Source organism: Littorina saxatilis, linkage group LG11 (assembly GCF_037325665.1).
Source record: "Littorina saxatilis isolate snail1 linkage group LG11, US_GU_Lsax_2.0, whole genome shotgun sequence".
NCBI classification, from domain to species: domain Eukaryota; kingdom Metazoa; phylum Mollusca; class Gastropoda; order Littorinimorpha; family Littorinidae; genus Littorina; species Littorina saxatilis.
In genome coordinates, this window is record NC_090255.1 from 34573031 (window position 1) to 34596242 (window position 23212).

General features: G+C 40.4%; 1 protein-coding gene and 1 long non-coding RNA gene across 2 annotated transcripts in view; both read left to right on the forward strand.

The window, feature by feature from the left end:
• The first annotated feature begins 2065 nt into the window (after positions 1-2065).
• On the forward strand, positions 2066-17913 carry LOC138980322 (fibrillin-2-like). The gene is made up of 3 exons (XM_070353188.1): positions 2066-2080; positions 5295-5366; positions 13009-17913. The coding sequence occupies exons 2-3, from the start codon at positions 5297-5299 to the stop codon at positions 17625-17627; spliced, it is 4689 nt and encodes a 1562-aa protein (XP_070209289.1). The 5' UTR covers positions 2066-2080; positions 5295-5296; the 3' UTR covers positions 17628-17913.
• The window catches only part of LOC138980331 (uncharacterized), a 140698-nt gene continuing 119904 nt past the window's right edge, over positions 2419-23212 (forward strand). Inside the window, exon 1 of the long non-coding RNA XR_011460294.1 lies at positions 2419-3160. This is a non-coding gene — a long non-coding RNA (uncharacterized lncRNA). The remainder of the gene's footprint in view (positions 3161-23212) is intronic.

A 23212-nucleotide genomic window follows, 5' to 3' on the forward strand; every position in this document is an offset into this window, starting at 1 on the left:
TAAGAGAGAAGAAATAAATCTTCATTATAGGATATGAGTATATTGGTGTTTTTTTCATTTATCATATACCTTCCCGTTGACACATGGTTCAGTGATGATGCTGATGATGATGATGATGATGATGATGATGATGATGATGACTTTCATTTCGAGAGCGACTTCCCAAGAACATATGCTGTTATTGCAATTCTCAAGAATATATTCAACGATCTCAAATCACTGATGACAGTATAATGTATTGACACGTACCACATGTTGTTTTTGAAGTTACAGATCAGATTACGGCCGTGGTTTGTGTGTACGTGTTACCTCAAAATAGCATGTTTTGACATTTAGTACTTTTTGGTGAAAAGGAACTTGATTAATTCAGACATTACTTTATATCAGAAAGACATTCCTCCTGGCTCCTTTTCAACATTCAGTGAATATTTGATTTTTGTCTTTGTTGCTTTCTTTTTATCACACTCGCTATTTTTCAATTCTGTATTTTTGTGTTTTGTGTGTGGTGTTTTTACATTCATTAAAGAAAGATTGGATCCTGCAACAAGTGAGATTAGCTTTTAAATGTGCATGTTCAAGACATAGAGAATACTACATGGCTCGCTGTGTTATATAAGATTTACACGAGTTGGTTTCAATGTTTGAAGAAAAAACAACGAGGGTAAATCTGACATGACACAGCCAGCCACAGAGTATTCTGTTTATCCTACTTACTGTACTAGCGTGTTTTTTGCTCCAAACGTCCCGCAGTCGAAGCGCCCAAAGTGAAGACGCGTCTTATGGAACCTCGATCTCTTCGGATGCCTCATGAAGTCTTTGACGTCAAAGCAAAAAGGCGTCACAAATAACAGTATAGGGTCACGTGTACGTTCTCAACATTTCTCAAAAGGGAAACAGCAAGCGCACATGAGGTGTTCCAAGACTGACGTTTGTCTCAGTGACTTTGTCATCATGAGCAGTGGAAAATTAGGTCCCTGTCAGACTGGTTTGACACGACCTGATTTACATGATATATCAACGTGTGAGTGTATGATTTTGTTATGTCATGGGTGGTCTCTCTCACGTATGTAGGATACCGATGTTTTAGTCATACGTCTGACTTTTTTTGCACACAAGAATAAGTAAGTAAATAAAATAAAGGAAATCAGGCAGACGCTATAGTAGAACTACCTATAGCCTAAACAATGTCATGTTTGTGCAATTGACCGCAACGCATTAGGACCAAAGGCATATGCTTGCCCAAAACAGTAAAACAAAATCCAAGACTTCCATAACATCGCTATTGACAGCAGTAATTATTTTTGTACAGTTTTCAAATTTAGAAGGATCATTCATTCTTGAAAGCGTTGGACACGTTTCGATCTTCATATGCAATTAGTTTGTGTATTTGTAACTCCTATTTCATTCAGCTATTTCAAGCAGCACTATAAATTAAAACAAGCTAATTAACAAAAATAAATCTTATCTAAGTTTTAGCAAGCCGATACGCATTTAGAGGGGGGAGGGGGGGGGGGGGGCATTGTCACATTAATATTAACATTGTCAAGTACAACTCTCTTGAACTGGTTAATTTTAGAGTGGTTTTTTTGGGGGGTATGTAAGAAGCTGACAAATACGTACTGCACCAGACATAACCTTAAATTAAAAAAAGTTTATATTGTTGAGACTTGAATAGAACAGTTAATACGAAGTGCATCTTTAACTCTGGAAATGTCCTACCCTGCAAATCTTCATGTGAAAACCCTCTCATCTACTCCAAACGAATAAATAATTTAATGTATGGGAAAACCTAATTAATATCAGAATAATTGGTCATCTCCTCTGTACAATAATAACATTGCAAGTCAATTTTTGCCAAAAAAACCCAAGCTATATATCAAATATATTGGTAGTAATTGCCAAGAGGTATGTTTTCATTGCAAGGGTACACACACTATAAAAAGGCTTAAAAAAAGAGTCTGTATTTGGGATCAACAGCATTCCGACTAGACCCTCCGGATTCAACCTAGGGTTGAGGATTTGTCTGAAGTACTGCTAAACCTTTTGCCTGATCGTGCGTGAAAGACCACCCTCCTAGCTGGTGAGTTTGTCAACTGTGTTTCTATGTTCATTGTGTGACAGACAGATTTAGAGTGTGTGTGTGTGTGTGTGTGTGTGTGTGTTTTTGTGTGTGTGTGTGTGTGTGTGTGTGTGTCGGTGTCTGGGTTTGTACTTTTATACATACTGATTTTGTTATCAAAGGATGTGTGTACCGGTGTAGTAAAGCCAACAAAAACAAGAAAATATCAACAACAACAAAGATCCAATGCAGACAAAAAAAAGCAAGTTTTAAAAACAAATATTAAACAACTACAAGAACACAAAACAATTTTTTTTAAACAATATATATGGGTGCGTCTCAGAATCTCGTCCTCTGTTTGTGACATTATCACCAAAAGTAAAATCTTCCCAGAAAACGTTGATACTACTATTTACACACTTCTCAGGGTGTACCTTTTCAGTTTAAACAAGAAAAAATATAACATTGCCTTTAGTTTGCCATATATTGAGCATTATTTGGACCATGTGTGCAAAATCACCCGTGTAACATGGAAACAATAAAAGACAAAAAAACTGCATTTATAAGGCTGAAAACGACTTTTATTCAGTTATTATTGTTGTATCACAAGCCATTATAGAGTTCAATATGAAATGACTACATGCAAACAACAAAATAATGTTTTTTTCAAAGTTCCATGCATTCGTCAAAATTTCAATACAAAAATGAAAATTAATTAATGATATCCTGATCAGAACATGTTGATACATGGCATTCATTCAGTCTTATTGACATTCACAATAGCATATATACAAAGATTTGTTGCTCTAAGACAAAATGTTAGAAAGTTATCCCAAAAGAATGCAAAATGGTCACCGATGTAACATGGAAACATCACTTTTGTAACAAAGAAACGGTTATGCTTTTTCCCACAAACTTTACTAAATGAAGCTGATTTTGCAACCAGATTCTTCTTAGGTAAAATGCCAAACACTAAAACAGGAACAGAAAGAAAAAAAGCTGGACAAAATCAAGCAAACTTTGCCCCAAAAAAGAGAAACATTAATGAAAAGTTCATCACCGACGTAACTCGGAAACGAACAACCAGACATGTATTATTAGGTTTGACATGAAGAATGCAAATGTTCAAAAGTGGTTCATTCAATTGTTAAGACAATAAACCAAAGGCATTGGTTACATATAGAACAGTTGCCACTTGCAGTTAATTAATTTATTTTAAAAGAAATAATGCCCCCTGGCATGGAAGGTGGGGTCACGAATCATGGTTGCATCAGATGTAGGGACTAAGGAAATATCATCGATCCCTGGAAAGCAATAGTAGTTCCCCTCCGGTTTCCTTCGAAGGAACGTTACCACCAGTTCATCAGGTCGAATCTCTTGCACGTGAAACATGCACGTACCTGCGATTTCAACTAAAGATTGATGCAATATGTGTACTAGTTTCACTAACATGAATTTGTTTAATGTCTATCAAGATTTTGATGCATCCACATTCACTGGCTAAAAACAAAATAAAGTAATTATTTTGTTCAGACTTACCATTCCATTGAACATACAACTTTTACAATTAAAGAAAACATTGACACTTACCGTTCCTTTAAATGGATTTCGGAAATTTAATTTTGATCATAATTTCTTATATTTGTAATTTTCAGAGCTTGTTTTTAATCCAAATATAACATATTTATATGTTTTTGGAATCAGGAAATGATGTAAAATAAGATGAACGTAAATGTGGATCGTTTTATATAAAAAAAAAATTATTACAATTTTCAGATTTTTAATGGCCAAAGTCATTAATTAATTTTTAAGCCACCACTCTGAAATGCAATACCGAAGTCCGGCCTTTGTCGAAGATTGCTTTACAAACATTTCAATCAATTTGATTGAAAAATGAGGGTGTGACAGTGCCGCCTCAACTTTTACAAAAAGCCGGATATGAGTCATCAAAAGTATTTGTCGAAAAAAAGAAAAAAACGTCCGGGGATATCATACCCAGGAACTCTCATGTCAAATTTCATAAAGATCGGTCAAGTAGTTTAGTCTGAATCGCTCTACACACACACACGCACAGACAGACAGACACACACACACACACACATACACCACGACCCTCGTTTCGATTCCCCTTTATGTTAAAACATTTAGTCAAGTTTTGACTAGGTGAAATCGAAAGAAAAACTATTATTAACAAATGTTTAGCCTAATTTTTCACTTCATAGAATATCATAGCAGCAAAAACTCACCTTTTCTCAAGAACCTTGGGTGTTGATCACTGTCGTAACAAAATCACAGACTTCGGAAACATTCTCGAAATCTTTCTTCGCTGCTGGAAGCTGAACTATTTCTCTCTGTAACTGCGCATGCGTAGTCACCCGCACCTCTAAGTCACTACGCGCAAAATAGTTCTAATCTTTCTTCAAAACTCTGAACATTATTTGCAAAACCGTTCACCATCGTAACTGAATTTTGAAGAAGCATGTCATATTGCGCAACTTTAAACTTAGTTTGCAGATGCAATTTTGAGAAAATAGTACTTAAATAACATTTAGCTTAGCGATTTTCTATGCCCTTTCATGTCAAGATCGTGTTGAAGATGAATATGCAAATTCTAAAGTTCAAATTTAGGACTTGTTGCTGTTGCACGCGTGTGGAAACCTATGTTACGACAGTGATGGCAAACTTTCAAGCGATTAATTTCGTTTAAAAAAACAATTCTGTGGACAAAATAACATTTCAACTGTCAAGTACACTTAAACCAAACACACATAACAAGAATAGCAGTCCTTGGACATTCTAAACGATTCTTGTAGTGAGGTGCAAAACTAGTTGATGGTTCATGTCACAGATCAGACCTCCATTTTTCACGCATCCAATCATTTCTTTCGCAAAACAACCTTCATAATAATCATGCAAAATACTCAGTTTTGTTTGTACTATTTCTTTATTCATTTTACTTCTCAAAAATACCAATATCATGATTTAAAATTCAGTATGTTTCAATTGTGGGCTAATTTGATTATGGCACACACAAAAGGTTCAGTTTCTGAGACGCACCCATATATATACATATTATATTATAGCAAACAAAAACGAATACTTAAAAACTACAACTTCATCTGCAACAAAAGCAAAACACCAAACAGTAAAAACGGAGACATTGGAATGTTTCTTACCCCAGCATTTGGCACTCACACAGCAAATGTATCAAACATCCTCTTCTTTTTCATTCCAGGAATGCCGGGCGGTAAAATGTTTTCGCTGGCGGCTCTGCTGTGTGTAATTCTCCACGTCCAGCATACGCAAGGTATTTTTAATTATTATTCCCCCCTCTGCTTCTTTACCTCTGTAAACTTGTAGGGGTAGTTATTTTTCGATAATGACCCAGCAACCAAACAAATAACGACCCAGCAACAGCCTGAATCCTCGATAGTGCAATGGGTTGAGAAGTTGTTCTGTTTCGGTACTACTTTTTGCGATTGAAAAGTTCCGAACGCTCTAATGTACGAAGTATACATCTCTGGAGCAAACAATACAAACATACCGCATTTAAATTAACAACTACAGGCCTGAACACATGAATCTCCATATAAAATCCATGAGTTCGGTTGTTTGCGGGGATATAGCTCAGTTGGTAGCGCGCTGGATTTGTATTCAGTTGGCCGCTGTCAGCGTGAGTTCGATCCCAGGTTCGGCGGAAATTTATTTCAGAGTCAACTTTGTGTGCAGACTCTCTTCGGTGTCCGAACCCTCCCCCGTGTACACTACATTGGGTGTGCACGTTAAAGATCCCACGATTGACAAAAGGGTCTTTCCTGGCAAAAATTGCTTGGGCACAGTTAATAATTGTCTACTCGTGTGACTTGGAATAATAGGCCGTGAAAGGTAATATGCGCCGAAATGGCTGCAATCTACTGGCCGTATAACATTTCATCTCACACGGCATCACTGCAGAGCGCCTAGAACTGTACCCACGGAATATGCGCGATATAAGCCTCATTGATTGATTTTCTGAATCTAGATCTGCCGTGCTCAAACGTTCATCACAAGCAATTTCCCAAGGCAAGAAACTCATACGTTGTCTAGCGACAAGAGTAGTTCCCCTTCTTTTCACTCAGTTCCTTCGACAACAGACTGCAATCCGACGGTCAGTTTTCAACAATATTTCATTTAATAAACAGATCACACGCAACCAAATGCACACATCTCATCAATTTAAACAACATAAAGGGGTTTCATACACTATTTTCCCCAGAAAACTGAACTTCATACAGTTTTTAACGTTGGAACACGGGTGCAAAAGTTCGTCAGCTAGTCCCATTTGACGAAAAAACATTATCCTAAGCGATACCAAAACATATACAGAACACACAATATCTGCCTTTGCCGCCACAGCAGAATAACAGCATATCTGTGTACTTCATTTTAGTCCAAAATAGGAAAACTGACAAGAAGTGTTAACAGAATGGAATGATTTGCACGGAACTATACAACCGCGCATTAATCGATCGCCTGCGCAGGTTGACTGGTTGAGAGAATAGGATTCGATCAAACTTTCGCAAAAAAACTCCTCTTTTCTTTGAATAACTGAAGAAAGGAGGAATAAAGAGGTTACACACCTCGTCTCAGCGATTATAAAAAAATAATGGTCTCAGTTCGCGGTCATTTAAAAGATCGGTGGAGCTCGCATTGTTCATGATCCGCTAAACTTCGACCATTATTTTTAACTAGCAGTTAAGCCCGGCTTCGCCCGGGAGTAAGCGGAGCCCTGTAGAAATTTAAGACGCTCGCTATCCCATTATCATTAGCTTTACTTCCTTTGTTTGGATACAAAAAAAGAGTTATCTCCCTTACCTTCTAGAAATTTCCGGAACTGTCCAGTTAATTTTTCTTTCTTCATTTCTTCCCCTCATAGGAGCAATAGCGAGTCTCTAATATCACTGGCATGATGTGCTTGCTACAGGTGAACAGTAGGCACTGAACTGGTCTTGCACCATATAGGCTGTATTCAATAAATGGGAGGTCCATAATCTGAGAAAGGAAACAATGAATCAAGAAACTAAAACCCAGGTGCACATCTGCGACACCTAGGGAGTGTACGTGCACACTATCTTGTTCCTGCCTCTTGCCATCTCAGAGGTATGGCGACCACAGACAAAAAAGAGTTATCTCCCTTACCTTCTAGAAATTTCCGGAACTGTCCAGTTAATTTTTCGTTCTTCATTTCTTCCCCTCATAGGAGCAATAGCAAGTCTCTAATATCACTGGCATGATGTGCTTGCTACAGGTGAACAGTAGGCACTGAACTGGTCTTGCACCACATAGGCTGTATTCAATAAATGGGAGGTCCATAATCTGAGAAAGGAAACAATGAATCAAGAAACTAAAACCCAGGTGCACATCTGCGGCACCTAGGGAGTGTACGTGCACACTATCTTGTTCCTGCCTCTTGCCATCTCAGAGGTATGGCGACCACAGACAAAAAAGAGTTATCTCCCTTACCTTCTAGAAATTTCCGGAACTGTCCAGTTAATTTTTCATTCTTCATTTCTTCCCCTCATAGGAGCAATAGCAAGTCTCTAATATCACTGGCATGATGTGCTTGCTACAGGTGAACAGTAGGCACTGAACTGGTCTTGCACCACATAGGCTGTATTCAATAAATGGGAGGTCCATAATCTGAGAAAGGAAACAATGAATCAAGAAACTAAAACCCAGGTGCACATCTGCGGCACCTAGGGAGTGTACGTGCACACTATCTTGTTCCTGCCTCTTGCCATCTCAGAGGTATGGCGACCACAGACAGACACACACACAGACAGACACTCTCTTTTATTTATATGTACTAGTTTATATGTATAGATATGTATAGATAGATAATCACTGAGACTCGGCATGTAACCTCTACTTATTATTATCATTATTATTATTATTTAAGTTATTGAGACATCCCAGTGCACTAAGGGATTTATAGAGCAAATCTTGAAAATAATTATTGAACTCAGCGCTATGCGCTTCGTTCAATAATGAATTTTCTCGATTTGCTCAATAAATCCCTTAGTGCACTAGGGTTGTTTCAATAACGATATTGTCGGTACCGCCAGAGAAAAAAAGAAGATACAACACGCACATTCTGCTACGCGCATTTGAATAGGCATAACTGTGTGGTCAGGTCGTGGAAGATCTACTTTTGTGTGGGCTGTCTCAAGTGTGTCGTGCTTTCGTCACACGCAAACTCTTGTTTTAATTTCTGTTGGTAAATTCCAGTGTAGCGTTGAGCTAAACAGTGATGATCTTTCAGAGAGACCTCATTTGAACTCGGAGAAAGGACTGTGTTCTTAGTTATTTGCGATTCGAAACTTCCAGTCAAGCTTCGACGGATTGACTGTGCAGAGTGACTCCCCTTGCAGTTAGCACATTTTCAAAATAAATGTGGTATGTTTCTCGTGTGGTATCTTCACTCATCGGGGAGTCTGGTACTAAATATGAACGGTAAGAATGCTCTGAACCCTACACGTATAATATCCCCATCGTTTTATCGTTCACATTTGCCCAACATGTTAATTTTCTGAGCGGGGTTTATGTCGTCTGCTAGGCTATGGCAATCGAACCAATGCGTCTGCAGTCTCATTTCAAAAACAAAAATTGCTCGTCACGTTGCACTGAGTCTGCACGCATGAGGCAGGCTGGTAATAAGTCTTATATATGGTAAGAACGTTCTAAACCCTACACGTTTTCGATTCCGATTGTTCTTGCCTTGAAATAATAATTCGGAAACCATTCATCTACTGAACTGATGCAGTCGTATTTCAGTGTAGTCTGCTACGTATAAAATTATTCCAAATGCTGATCTAGCTGGTACGTTATCGGAATAACACTTGTGTTTTCTGTTAGCTACTGGGAATTGTATACTAACTCATCATTTCGTAATGTGGATAATAAGCTACATGCCACTAGCACGGCATAATTATGAGAAGAATCTTCGCAAGTCGAAACTGAAAAATTAGACACAGCGGGTTTTATTTTTAGATCAGTGGCAACTATGGCACAGGCACATGCAATCTGTCAGAAAAAAACCCCACTTCTGCTTTAATTGAGAAGCAGGAAATTTATGGTCATTTGGTATTGTGAAGAATATATGCTACATGTCATTTATTAATTCTGAGGATGAGAGTACAGTCTCGCTTAGGCAAAGGGCGGAAGAATACGCTCTGTGGAAAAGTTAGCGCTTTCTTGGAGTGCGCTAACAGTTTTAGCGCATCGCCATTGGCCAATCAACTGGTTCACATCAGTCATGTGACACCAGTACTTACTGACAATTATTATCATTATTATTATTATTATTATCATTTAAGTTATTGAGACATCCCAGTGCACTAAGGGATTTATAGAGCAAATCGAGAAAATTCATTATTGAACGAAGCGCATAGTGCACTGGGATTGTTTCAATAACGATATTGTCAGTACCGCCAGAGAAAAAAGAAGATTCAAAACGCACATTTTGCAACGCGCATTTGGATAGGCGTAACTGTGTGGTCAGGTTTGTGTCACTGGATCTACTTTTGTGTGGGCTGTCTCAAGTGTGTCGTGCTTTCGTCACACGCAAACTCTTGTTTGAATTTCTGTTGGTAAATTCCAGTGTATCGTTAAGCTAAAAAGTGATGATCTTTCATAGAGACCTCATTTAAACTCGGAGAAAGGACTGTGCTCTTAATTTGCGATTCGAAACCTTCATCGAGCTTCGACAGATTGACTGTGCAGAGTTTTGCCCCTTGCCAAGGTCGACGGAAAGCGGCACATTTTCAAAATAAATGTGGCATGTTTCTCGTGTGGTATCTTCACTCATCGGGGAGTCTGGTACTAAATATGAACGGTAAGAATGCTCTGAACCCTACACGTATTATATCCCCATCGTTTTTTCGTTCACATTTGCCCAACATGTTAATTTGCTGAGCGGGGTTTATGTCGTCTGCTAGGGCAATCAAACCACAGCATGCAGTCTGCACTGAGTCTGCACACACGAGGCAGGCTGGTAATAAGTCTTATATATGGTAAGAACGTTCTGAACCCTACACGTTTTCGATTACGAATGTTGTTGCCTTCGTCGCGATATAACCTTCGTGGTTGAAAACGACGTTAAACACCAAATAAAGAAAGAAAGTTGTTCTTGCCTTGAAATAATAATTTGGAAACCATTCATTTACTGAACTGATGCAGTCGTATTTCAGTGTAGTCAGTGCTACGTATGACAGAGTCGATCGAGTCAGTCTTCCAAACTGGTCTAGCTTTCAGTGTAGCGTTAAGCTAAAAAGTGATGATCTTTCATAGAGACCTCATTTGAACTCGGAGAACAAACTGTGCTCTTAGTTATTTGTGATTCAAAACCTTCAGCTCGCTTGGACGGATTGACTGTGCAGAGTGGCGCCCCTTGAATTGACTCCAAGAACTGGTCGACGGGTAGCACATTTTCAAAATGAATGTGGTATGTTTCTCGTGTTGTATCTTTACTCATCGGAGAGTCTGGTACTAAATATGAGCGGTAAGAATGCTCTGAACCCTACACGTATTATATCCCCATCGTTTTTTCATTTGCCTAACATGTTAGTTTGCTGAGCGGGGTTTATGTCGTCTGCTAGACTGAGGCAATCGAACCACTGCAGTCTCATTTCAAAAACAAAAATTGCTCGTCACGTTGCTCTGAGTCTGCACGCATGAGGCAGGCTGGTAATAAATCTTATACATGGTAAGAATGTTCTGAACCCTACACGTTTTTGATTCCGATTGTTGTTGTCTTAAAATAATAATTCGAAAACCATTCATTTACTGAGCTGATACAACCGTATTTTAGTGTAGTCTGCTACGTATGACAGAGTCGATCGAGTCAGTCGACTTCCAAAAGCTGGTCTAGCTATTACGTTATCGGAATAACACTTGTGTTTTCTGTTAGCCGCTGGGAATTGTATACTAACTCATCATTTGGTAATGTGGATAAAAAGCTACATGTCACTAACACGGCATATAAGAAGAATCTGAAAAGAAACACAGCGGGTTTTATTTTTAGATCAGTGGGTTTCACTGTGGCACAGGCGCATGTAATGTTTCAGAAAAAAACAACAACATTTCTGCTTTGAGCCCCAGGAAATTTATGGTCATTTGGTTTTAAATGTGGAGAATATAAGCTACATGTCATTTATTAATTCTGAGGATGATAGTACAGTCTTGCTTAGGCAAAGGGCGGAAGAATACGCTCTATAAATCTCTCAGCACACTGTGATTGTTTCCATAACGATATTGTCAGTAACCACAAGAGATTTGAACATTTGACAAGGCACATTTGTCTGTAGGCGTTTGGATAATTGTGTGGACAGGTCGAGTTAGATCTTGTGTGTGCTGGATTTGCTATGCTTTTCACATGCAGGCAAAACTCTCAAATTATTCTCATTTCGTTTGGTGAATTCCAGTGTATCTTTCAACTAGAACATCAGAACATGCTGAATTTTCCCCAACTCTCCCCAACTGATCGAGTGACGCCCCCTTGGTAAAAAGGCCGATGCTTCGCTGATTTCCAAATATACATTTGGCATGTTATTTATCGTGTTGTATCTGCACTCCGGAGGCTAGTACTAAGTTTACATGGTAAGAATGTTATATACCCCACACGTTTTCTATTCCCATGAGTGCTTCCTTGAAATATGGGAAAACTGTTTATTTACTGAGCTGAGGAAGTCGTCTGCTACGCACGGTAGGACAATCAATTGATTGAAATGTTGGCAAAGCATTCTTCGACGAAGGCCGGACTTCGGTATTGCATTTCAGCGTGGTGGCTTAAAAATTAATTTATGACTTTGGTCATTAAAAATCTGAAAATTGTCAAAAAACATTTTTTTTATAAAACGATCCAAATTTACGTTTATCTTATTCTCCATCATTTGCTGATTCCAAAAACATATAAATATGTTATATTTGGATTAAAAACAAGCTCTGAAAATTAAAAATATAAAAATTATGATCAAAATTACATTTTCGAAATCAATTTAAAAACACTTTCATCTTATTCCTTGTCGGTTCAAAATTCCAAAAACATATAGATATGATATGTTTGAATTAAAAACACGCTCAGAAAGTTAAAACGAAGAGAGGTACAGAAAAGCGTGCTATCCTTCTCAGCGCAACTACTACCCCGCTCTTCTTGTCAATTTCACTGCCTTTGCCACTAGCGGTGGACTGACGATGCTACGAGTATACGGTCTTGCTGAAAAATTGCATTGCGTTCAGTTCATTCTGTGAGTTCGACAGCTTGACTAAATGTAGTAGTTTCGCCTTACGCGACTTGTTTTTTCGTCCACTCAATCTAACAACTTTTTTTTTTATCCCATTCGCTCACTCACTACACTGAGTGACAGACAACAATAACAGTTTAGGGAAACAGATTGACTTAATTTTTGCATATAATTTCAGGCGACTTCTTTCTTTCCTTGTTTGGTAGGTTGTTAGTGCTTTCCCCTACCTGGGTATCTGCATCTGATATACAATCAATCTAAATTAAACAGTCTCTGCAAATGACACGGATAGATGACAAAACCTCTCTTCTAGTAGTGGACTACTCGTAACAAAAACAGCAAGTTGAACTTAAGAATGGATGCTACAACGGGTTTTGGTTTAGTTGTTGTCAACGTCGTAATGTCACATACATAAATATGACATGTACGCAACTTGTGTTGTGTGTGCCAAATGTCATTCTTGAGCAGGAGAAAAGCAGATCTGTCTGCGCATATGTGTGTGTTGCCACAAAACCTGCTGTCTGTCATTCAATTTATATAATTAGACCAACCCCCTGAAAACATCTTTAACCTTTATAGTGGCCATTGTAATTATAGAATTAGAAGTCTCCAAGTTATAAAATGATGAGACTTGTGTATGACAGAGTGTTTCCATCTGTATGTTTGCAGGCATATCATGTGGTTCACAAGCTCTCAACTCCAGCCATTCTGACGATGACTTGACCCAAGTAGACCCGGACCACCATGCTTGCTGTGGCGCCCAGCCCTACGACAACAGAACACACTTCTGCTGTGGAGGCACACTTAAAGAAAGCACATATGAAGGCTGTTGCGGAAATGAAACCTACAACCGAGGGTCACATATCTGTTGTGAAGGCCTAATCAAGCCCGGTGCAACTTGGTATCATGGTTGCTGTGGAGCTGAAGTCTTTGATTCTGAGACTCACATTTGTTGCAACGGTACCCTTCAGCTAAAGGGAGCATATGACAGGTGCTGTGGAAACGAAACATACAGCTCCGCGACACACACGTGTTGTGAAGGCAAAGTACATCCTGGCGGACCGTATCAAGTTTGTTGCGGAACGGAGGTCTTCCATTACCGGATGAAATTATGTTGCAATGGCACGCTTCACGAAAAAGGAACACAGAACAATTGTTGCGGCAATAAACCTTACAACTACAACACACACACCTGCTGTGGAGGCACTATCAAGTCAGATGTTGGACATTACCGTGGATGCTGTGGAACCGAGCTCTACAATTACATGACGCACACATGTTGTGATGGCGTTCTTCCCAGGAACGGAAGCTATGATGGCTGTTGTGGAAATGAAACTTACAACCACTACACGCACACCTGCTGCAGAGGGAAGATCCAACCAGGCGGCTCAAACTATGGTTGCTGTGGAACACAGATCTACAACTACAGAACACAAAGATGTTGTGGAACCACACTCTACAACTCAGCGACACACACTTGTTGCGGAGATAAGATCCACACAGGCGGCAGGTATCAGAGCTGCTGTGGAGCTGAGACGTACAATAGGAGGACACATCTCTGCTGCTATGGCGTCCTTCGCGCAAGGGGAGCAAACAACTCTTGTTGCGGAACCCAGGGCTATAACAGCGCGACACACACCTGCTGTAAAAACAAAATCATGTTAGGTGGAGCATACCGGTACTGCTGTGGAAATCAGGTGTATAACTACAACACGCAGCAATGCTGTGCCGGCACGGTCCAACCAAAGACAACATACAGCAGCTGCTGTGGAAGGCAAACCTACAATCGCTTTACAAACACCTGCTGTGCTGGAAAAATCCAATCAGATGGACCAAATGAAGTCTGCTGTGGAACTGAAGTCTATAATCGATACACACACCTGTGTTGCTATGGAACGCTGCAAACCAAAGGGACAAACAACACTTGTTGTGGAACCAAAGGCTACAATACGATGACACACACGTGCTGCAACGGAATTGTAAAGCCTGGCGGAATTTATCATCGATGCTGTGGAACTGGGCTATACGACTCCACGACACAACTTTGCTGTGATATCACTCCTCGAGAGAAGGGAACGCATAACTCTTGTTGTTTGAATCAGACCTACAACTCCTACACGCATACCTGTTGCAGCGGAAAAATCCTACCAGGTGGGTCGTACCATTACTGCTGCGGAAGTCGGGTGTATGATTCCAGAACACAACTTTGTTGTGCAGGCACACCTCGAGAGAAGGGAACGCATAGCTCTTGTTGTTTGAATCAGACCTACAAAACCCACACACATACTTGTTGCAACGGAAAAATCCTACCAGGTGGGCCGTACCATCGCTGCTGCGGAAGTCGGGTGTATGATTCCAGAACACAACTTTGTTGTGCAGGCACAACTCGAGAGAAAGGGACCTACAGTAGCTGTTGTGGGAATCAGGCCTACAACCGTGTGACACACAGCTGTTGCGCAGGTATCATTAAGTCAGGTGGAACTTCTTATAGATGCTGTGGAACGGAGACCTATCCTTACCGCACACAAAGTTGTTGTGGATATCAATCAGTCTACAATAGGACCTCACACAATTGCTGCAATAACAAAATCCAGTCAGGAGGACAAAATCATGGTTGCTGTGCAACCGAAGTCTACGATTACAGGTCACACCTCTGTTGCTATGGCACTCTTCACCAAAGGGGAACAAACAACGGATGCTGTGGGACTCAGTCCTACAATACAACGACGCACACCTGTTGTGGAGGCGAAATCAAGCCCGGTGGTCGCTACCACGGCTGCTGCGGAACTGAAGTCTACGATTCCACATCCAAAATGTGCTGCAATGGTGCCGTACAAAGCAGAGGAACTCGCAATAGCTGCTGTGGAACGAAAGCTTACACCTCTGCCGTTCACACATGTTGCTACGGTAACATTGTTCCAGGTGGTTCGTACCAAAGGTGCTGTGGAAATGGGACCTACAATTCCAGGACACAAACGTGCTGTGCAGGAACAGCTCGTGACACTGTGGGATACTACGACAGATGTTGCGGAGCTGATATCTACAACTACAGAACACAACGCTGCTGCGGAACTCAGGTCTACAACACAACATCTCAAACCTGCTGTGGAGGAAAAATCCAGTCAGGTGGAGTGAACCGTTATTGCTGTGGAATGAAAGCCTACAATTCCATAACACACCTATGCTGTGGTAACATACTACGCGAGAAGGGAACAAACAACAGCTGTTGCGGAACTCAGTCCTACAATACAACAACACACCTGTGTTGCAGTTACATGCTACGAGAACGGGGGGCAAACAACAGTTGCTGTGGAAGTAAGCCCTACAACAGAACAACACACACATGTTGCAGCTCTAGCCAGGTCCTTCCAGGTGGATCAAGCTACTCCTGCTGCGGAAGTCACACCTACTACAGGTATAATTCCACCTGTTGTCAAGGCAACATTCAGCCTGGGGGATCGTATTATTATCGTTGCTGTGGAATGAACTCGTATAACTACAGAAACCAGAGCTGCTGTGGCAACCAGGTCCTTCCAGGTGGATCAAGCTACTCCTGCTGTGGAAGTCTCCCCTACTACAGGTATAATTCCACCTGTTGTCAAGGCAACATTCAGCCTGGGGGGTCGTATTATTCTCGTTGCTGTGGAATGAACTCTTACAACTACAGAACCCAGAGCTGCTGTGGAACACAGGTCTACAACAGAACAACACACACCTGTTGCGGGGGAGAAGTTCGCTCAGGTGGAACGTATCACAGGTGCTGCGGAAGTAACTCGTACAACTACAATACACACACCTGTTGCAGCTCTGGTCAGGTCCTTCCAGGTGGGTCAAGCTACTCCTGCTGTGGAAGTCACACCTACTACAGGTATAATTCCACCTGTTGTCAAGGCAACATTCAGCCTGGGGGGTCGTATTATTCTCGTTGCTGTGGAATGAACTCTTACAACTACAGAACCCAGAGCTGCTGTGGAACACAGGTCTACAACAGAACAACACACACCTGTTGCGGGGGAGAAGTTCGCTCAGGTGGAACGTATCACAGGTGCTGCGGAAGTAACTCGTACAACTACAATACACACACCTGTTGCAGCTCTGGTCAGGTCCTTCCAGGTGGGTCAAGCTACTCCTGCTGTGGAAGTCACACCTACTACAGGTATAATTCCACCTGTTGTCAAGGCAACATTCAGCCTGGGGGTTTGTACTATTATGGTTGCTGTGGACACAACTCTTATAGCTACAGGACACATGGTTGCTGCGGAATACAAGTCTACAACAGAACAACACACAGTTGCTGTGGAACTAACCAACTCTACAACAAGGCGACAGGTAGTTGCTGCGGAATTCAAGCTTACACCAAAGGGACTCAACTGTGCTGCAACGGGAAAGTGCAGGCTGCTGGAAGTAAGAAACAAAGATGCTGTGGAACAGACGTCTACAAGGAAGGTAAACAGACTTGCTGTGGCGGGAAAGTGCTGTCTATGAAGTCAAGATATCGTTGTTGCGGTGGAACTCAAGTGTACAGTTACAAGAAGCAGAACTGCTGTGACGGCCAAGTCCTATCAGGCGGACAGAAGTACAGCTGCTGTGGAAGCCAAACTTACACAACCAGGACACACACCTGTTGTAACGGCCAGATCTTAGAAGGTGGACGAAAGTACAGCTGTTGTGGAAACCAGACCTACAAGCTCAAGACTCATACTTGCTGCGGAGGAAAGATTCTGTCAGGGGGAAATGATTATGGCTGCTGTAAAACTCAGCTCTACAATCGAAACACTCACACCTGCTGTGGTGACCAGCTTAGGTCCGGCAAAGTGACCAGTGCTTGCTGTGGAACTCAAACTTACAACACATTGACGCACAGGTGCTGTGGAACTCAGGCCTACGATTACATGACAGAGAGCTGCTGTGGAACGCAAGCCTTCAACAAAACAACACACAGTTGCTGCAAGGGAAAGATTAAGCCAGGCGGAAGCAACTACCGATGCTGCGGACCTAAACCCTATAAAACCAAAACGCACACCTGTTGTGGAGGCACTGTCCATGCTGCTGGAAGTGACCATCTTTGCTGTGGACATCAAGTCTATAACTCCTTGTCACAAGGCTGCTGCGGAACTGAAACTTACGACAAAGCGACCCAAACATGCTGTGGCAGCAAAATCCTGCCTGAAGGGACTAACAACCGTTGCTGTGGAGGTCAGATGTACAGCGACCGTGCAAACCGCTGCTGCAATGGCCAAGTCCTTATAGGTACCGGCAGCTGCCCAGCACAACCTGTCATCCCATAGGAACACTGCAACCTGGCATCCCATAGGAACACTGCAACCTGTCATCCCACAGGAACACTGCAACCTGGCATCGAACAGGCACACTACCTATGGACACTCGATCGGGAAAACGAACGGAACGGACATAAGGACATGGCTATGGACTATAAAGAACATATATAATGTAATGTTTTCAATAGGACATTCTATAAAACCACTAATAAGTAAATTAAAGTGCAATTCTTAAATTGTAGCATTGGCTTCTTGAAATGGTAGCGTAAAGCAAATAAAGTAGGTGTCAGCAGTCTACTGTGTGTTTTCTTTTGCTTAAATGTGTTATGTTCAGTCACACATGGTCAACGGAGAGGGAATCTAAATTGTCGCTAACGACAGTCACTGCATGCTTTTTAATGTATCACTGTTTCTGGGCCAATTTTTATTGATTTTACCGCAGATGTGTTTCTGATATCGCAAGCTTTCCATGCATACGATTTAATTAAATATCTGAGCATAGTTAAGAAAGTAAGTAATAATTTCACCGAATTAGGCCCATGAACATAGTTTGAGTAATTTACTGCTCAATGCTTGACCATGATAGAAGATTCATTGTATTTTTCTATAAAGCTCTAAATATGTGATCTTTTTTCTCTCAAAAACAAGTGTTATAAAAAAGTAAAATGTAACGTGCATTGTCATATCATATTTCCAACAAAAAAAGAAGATATACTACCTCGAGAACACAGATACATAAGCACATATAGCCATTGTAGAACCTTGCTCAGACCACCCAGTTTCCTGTCGATGAAATCAATAACATTAGCACGTAAAACTAATTATTTCGATCATTCACAATTTTGAGTGTTACATACATCGAATGATAACGATTGATAATGGAAAGGTCGATTGATTCAGAAGACATTAGTATTCTAATCGAAAAAGCTTGTCCCCCAAAAAGGACATTTGTACACAGACTGTAGTAAATCAACATTTTGGTCACCTTTTCCCTAAACATTGGATTTTGCAACATTCTGTGCACACATTCATTTGACAAAATCTTCACCAATATGTTCCATCACAACTCACCTGTGTGTGTGTGTGTGTGTGTGTGTGTGTGTGTGTGTGTGTGTGTGTGTGTGTGTGTGTGTGTGTGTGTGTGTGTGTGTGTGTGTAAAGCCGCACTAATGGTTTCACACGCTTGTCATTTCTCTAACAAAAATGGGTTCTCCAAGAAACGTGAAGTTCCGTTTCATTAACCCATTTTCTGTACGATACATTGTGGGTATCAATGCACACAAATGGCGCCAAAATCAATATTTCAGGCGTACCCCAAAAGTCCCTTTTTGTGGCCAGCGTGTGTAAACACTTCACACACGAATCTGTTTAGGTCGGTAACGTAAGACAGTAATCTAACACACATGGTAATTAGGGAAGATATCCTCCGGTAACTTCCGTTTTTCATGGATACCATGCCAGCAAATATTAATACATGTAGCCATAACTTTTGATCTTATATGCTAAGTACAAAATAATGGATTTCAAACCGTCGCGATATAACCCTTTGTGGTTGAAAACGACGTTAAACACCAAATAAAGAAAGAAAGAAAGAAATGGATTTCAAACGTTGATGTTGTACAATTTGTCATTGAAGTCTATTCATAGATAAACGCAGTTGTCCCCTTGATGAACCCGTTCCTTAAAAAGACCATGGCAGAAACAACAATTCAAATTTCATGTCTTTCAAGGGTCAACAGTACTTACTGGATTGTGAAGAAGATTTAGTTATTACACGTAATAGGTAAGTGCAAATTTAGTAAGCATTTGTTTCACCAGAATGGTGTGGACCAGAATAAACACTGATGCGAAAAATTAGATAATAAAAGAGGCAATATAGAGAATACAACATGGCTTCCTGTGTAATACCAGGTTTACACGAGTTGCTCACTTTCAATATTGAATTGCAAGCGAAAGCGGACTTTTCAATATTGAAAAAAACGAAAACGAGTGTCAACCTGACATGACACAGAAAGGGGGGTAGTATCTTTACCTGAGGGGGCGAAGGGAGGGGGGGGGGGGCGGGGGCTTGCCATGTCCTTTTAGGTCAGCCCGTCTGTAACTGGTCCTCATCTGGTACACAGCTCTTACCGAATCCGAAGTCGAAGCCGTGACAAATATTGTTGTCAGAACATTATTTTAAACACACACACACACACACACACACACACACACACACACACACACACACACACACACACACACACACACACATACACACACACACACACAAGTAGACACATGCAAACTGTTCATCGTGTATTTACGTAATAATACCTTCAGATATACACAGAACGTTCACAGCAACATAGGACATTTCCATTATTTCAAGAACCTTACAGAATCCGCAAATTCTAGAGTATGCACATGTGTCCACACATGCCCTACGCATGTTTTCATATGTATACTGCCTTTAATATATCTTTGGCTACAAACATATTTCTTCATTATGCATAAATAAAAGATTCATTACAAGCTATAACTTCGCAAGAAGGTAATGAACACATGATCTTTTTTTGTAAGTTTCAATCAGTACAAGTTTTGATTTTTCCAATCTGTTGCCACTTATGAACACTTCTTGAATACAGCAATGGCGGTTTTGATCAAGATAAAGTTATTTACTGGCAAACCTGTTTAAAAAATAAAGAGAGAGACAATAACAGAGACCAAGAGGAGAGAGAGAGAGAGAGAGAGAGAGTGTGTGTGTGTGTGTGTGTGTGTGTGTGTGTGTGTGTGTGTGTGTGTGTGTGTGCGTGCGTGCGTGTGTGTGTGCGCGTGTGTGTGTGTGTGTGTGCTTAAGGCACATTCTGAAACTAAGCACATTAAAAAATACTCTCTACTCTCTTGAAAACAAAAATAGGAGCACCATTTATCAATTCAATATTATGAACAAACATATATAACATGTATTATTCCCCCCTCTGCTTCTTTACCTCTGTAAACTTGTAGAGCTAGTTATTTTTCGATAATGACCCAGCAACCAAACAAATAACGAGCCAGCAACAGCCTGAATCCTCGATAGTGCAATGGGTTGAGAAGCTGTTCTGTTTTGGTACTACTTTTGCGACTGAAAAGTTCCGAACGCTCTATACGTACGAAATATACATCTCTGGAGCAAACAATACACACATACCGCATTTAAATTAACAACTACAGGCCTGAACACATGAATCTCCATATAAAATCCGTGAGTTAGGTTGTTTTCTGAATCTAGATCTGCCGTGCACACACCGTTCATCACAAGCAAATTCCCAAGGCAAGTAACTCATACTCTTGCCGACAAGAGTAGTTCCCCTTCTTTTAACGCAGTTTCTTCGACAACACTGATTGCAATCCGACGGTCAGTTTTCAACAATATTTCATTTTATAAACAGATCACACGCAACCAAATGCACACATCTCATCAATTTAAACAACATAAAGCGGTTTCATACACTATTTTCCCCAGAAAACTGAACTTCATACAGTAATTAACGTTGGAACACGGGTGCAAAAGTTCGTCTGCTAGTCCCATTTGACGAAAGAACATTATCCTAAACTATACTAAAACATAAACAGAACACACAATATCTGCCTTTACCGCCACAGCAGAATAACAGCATATCTGTGTACTTGATTTTAGTCTAAAACAGGGAAACTGACAAGAAGTGTTAACAGAATGGAATGATTTGCACGGAACTATACAACCGCGCATTAATCGATCGCCTGCGCAGGTTGACTGGTTGAGTGATTCGGATTCGATCAAACTTTCGCACAAAAACTCCTGTTTTCTTTGAATAACTGAAGAAAGGAGGAATAAAGAGGTTACACACCTCGTCTCAGTGATTATTAAAAATAATGGTCTCAGTTCGCGGTCATGAAAAAGCTCGCTGAAGCTCGCATTTTTCATGATCCGCCAACTTCGACCATTATTTTTAATAATCACTGAGACTCGGCATGTAACCCCTACTTATCGCCTATCAATAACGAAACCACACTAATTTTTTTTAAAACACTATCTTCTGGACACGAATCACCATAATCACATCATAACAAGTCGCGTAAGGCGAAATTTATTACTACATTTAGTCAAGCTGTGGAACTCACAGAATGAAACTGAACGCACTGCATTTTTTCACAATGACCGTAGTCCGCCGCTTGTGCATGACGGAGTGAAACTGACGAGCCTGTTCAGCGCGGTAGTGGTTTCGTTGTGCTGCATAGCACGCTTTTCTGTACCTCTCTTCGTTTTAACTTTCTGAGCGTGTTTTTAATCCAAACATATCATATCTATATGTTTTTGGAATCAGGAACCGACAAGGAAAAAGATGAAATTGTTTTTAAATCGATTTCGGAAATTTAATTTTGATCATAATTTTTATATTTTTAATTTTCAGAGCTTGTTTTTAATCTAAATATAACATATTTATATGTTTTTGAAATCAGGAAATGATGTAGAATCAGATGAACGTAAATTTGGATCGTTTTATATAAAAAAAATTATTAAAATTTTGAGATTTTTAATGACCAAAGTCATTAATTAATTTTCAAGCCACCAAGCTGAAATGCAATACTGAAGTCCGGCCTTCGTCGAAGATTGCTTTACAAAAATTTCAATCAATTTGATTCAAAAATGAGGGTGTGACAGTGCCGCCTCAACTTTTACAAAAAGCCGGATATGACGTCATCAAAAGTAAATTTTATCGAAAAAAAGAAAAAAACACCCAGGGATATCATTTCCCGGAACTCTCATGTCAAATTTCATAAACATCGGTTCAGTAGTTTGGTCTGAGTCGCTCTACGCACACACACGCACAGACAGACAGACAGACAGACAGACAGACAGACAGACAGACAGACAGACAGACAGACAGACACACACACACACACACATACACACACACACACACACACACACACACACACACACACACACACACACACACACACACACACACACACACACACACACACACAGAAAACAGAGACAGACACCGACTGAGGCACATAACTCGGTGCTCTAAAAAACAAAAACACATCAACACACACATGAACACCAAACGGGTATTACACACACACCCACACACACACACACACACGCACACACGCATGCACACACACACGTACGCACGCACGCACGCACGCACGCACTCTCACACACACACACACACACACACACACCACGACCGTCGTCTCGATTCCCCCTCTATCTTAAAACATTTAGTTAAAACTTGACTAAATGTAACAAAAACGTCACTCTGATCACTGTACAAAAAGCATAACAGTTACTTACAAGACAATTACCATCTTAATCTAAATGCAGTCCTACAGACATCATCTTAAACCGTTTTAATCAATTTTCTTTAGCTGTCTCCAAGTATTTAACTCGAAAAACAACTTTCGCAGATGCCAACGATCAACTATAAAGATCTATTATATTTAAACAAAACTTAGCTCTTTGACCAATATAAATGACTAACACACCTGCACATTCACTAATTGCGAAACAAGGTTGAACCACATGAACTGATAGCAATTTTATAACTCTTTTCCAACTTATTAACAGTTGTGATTCT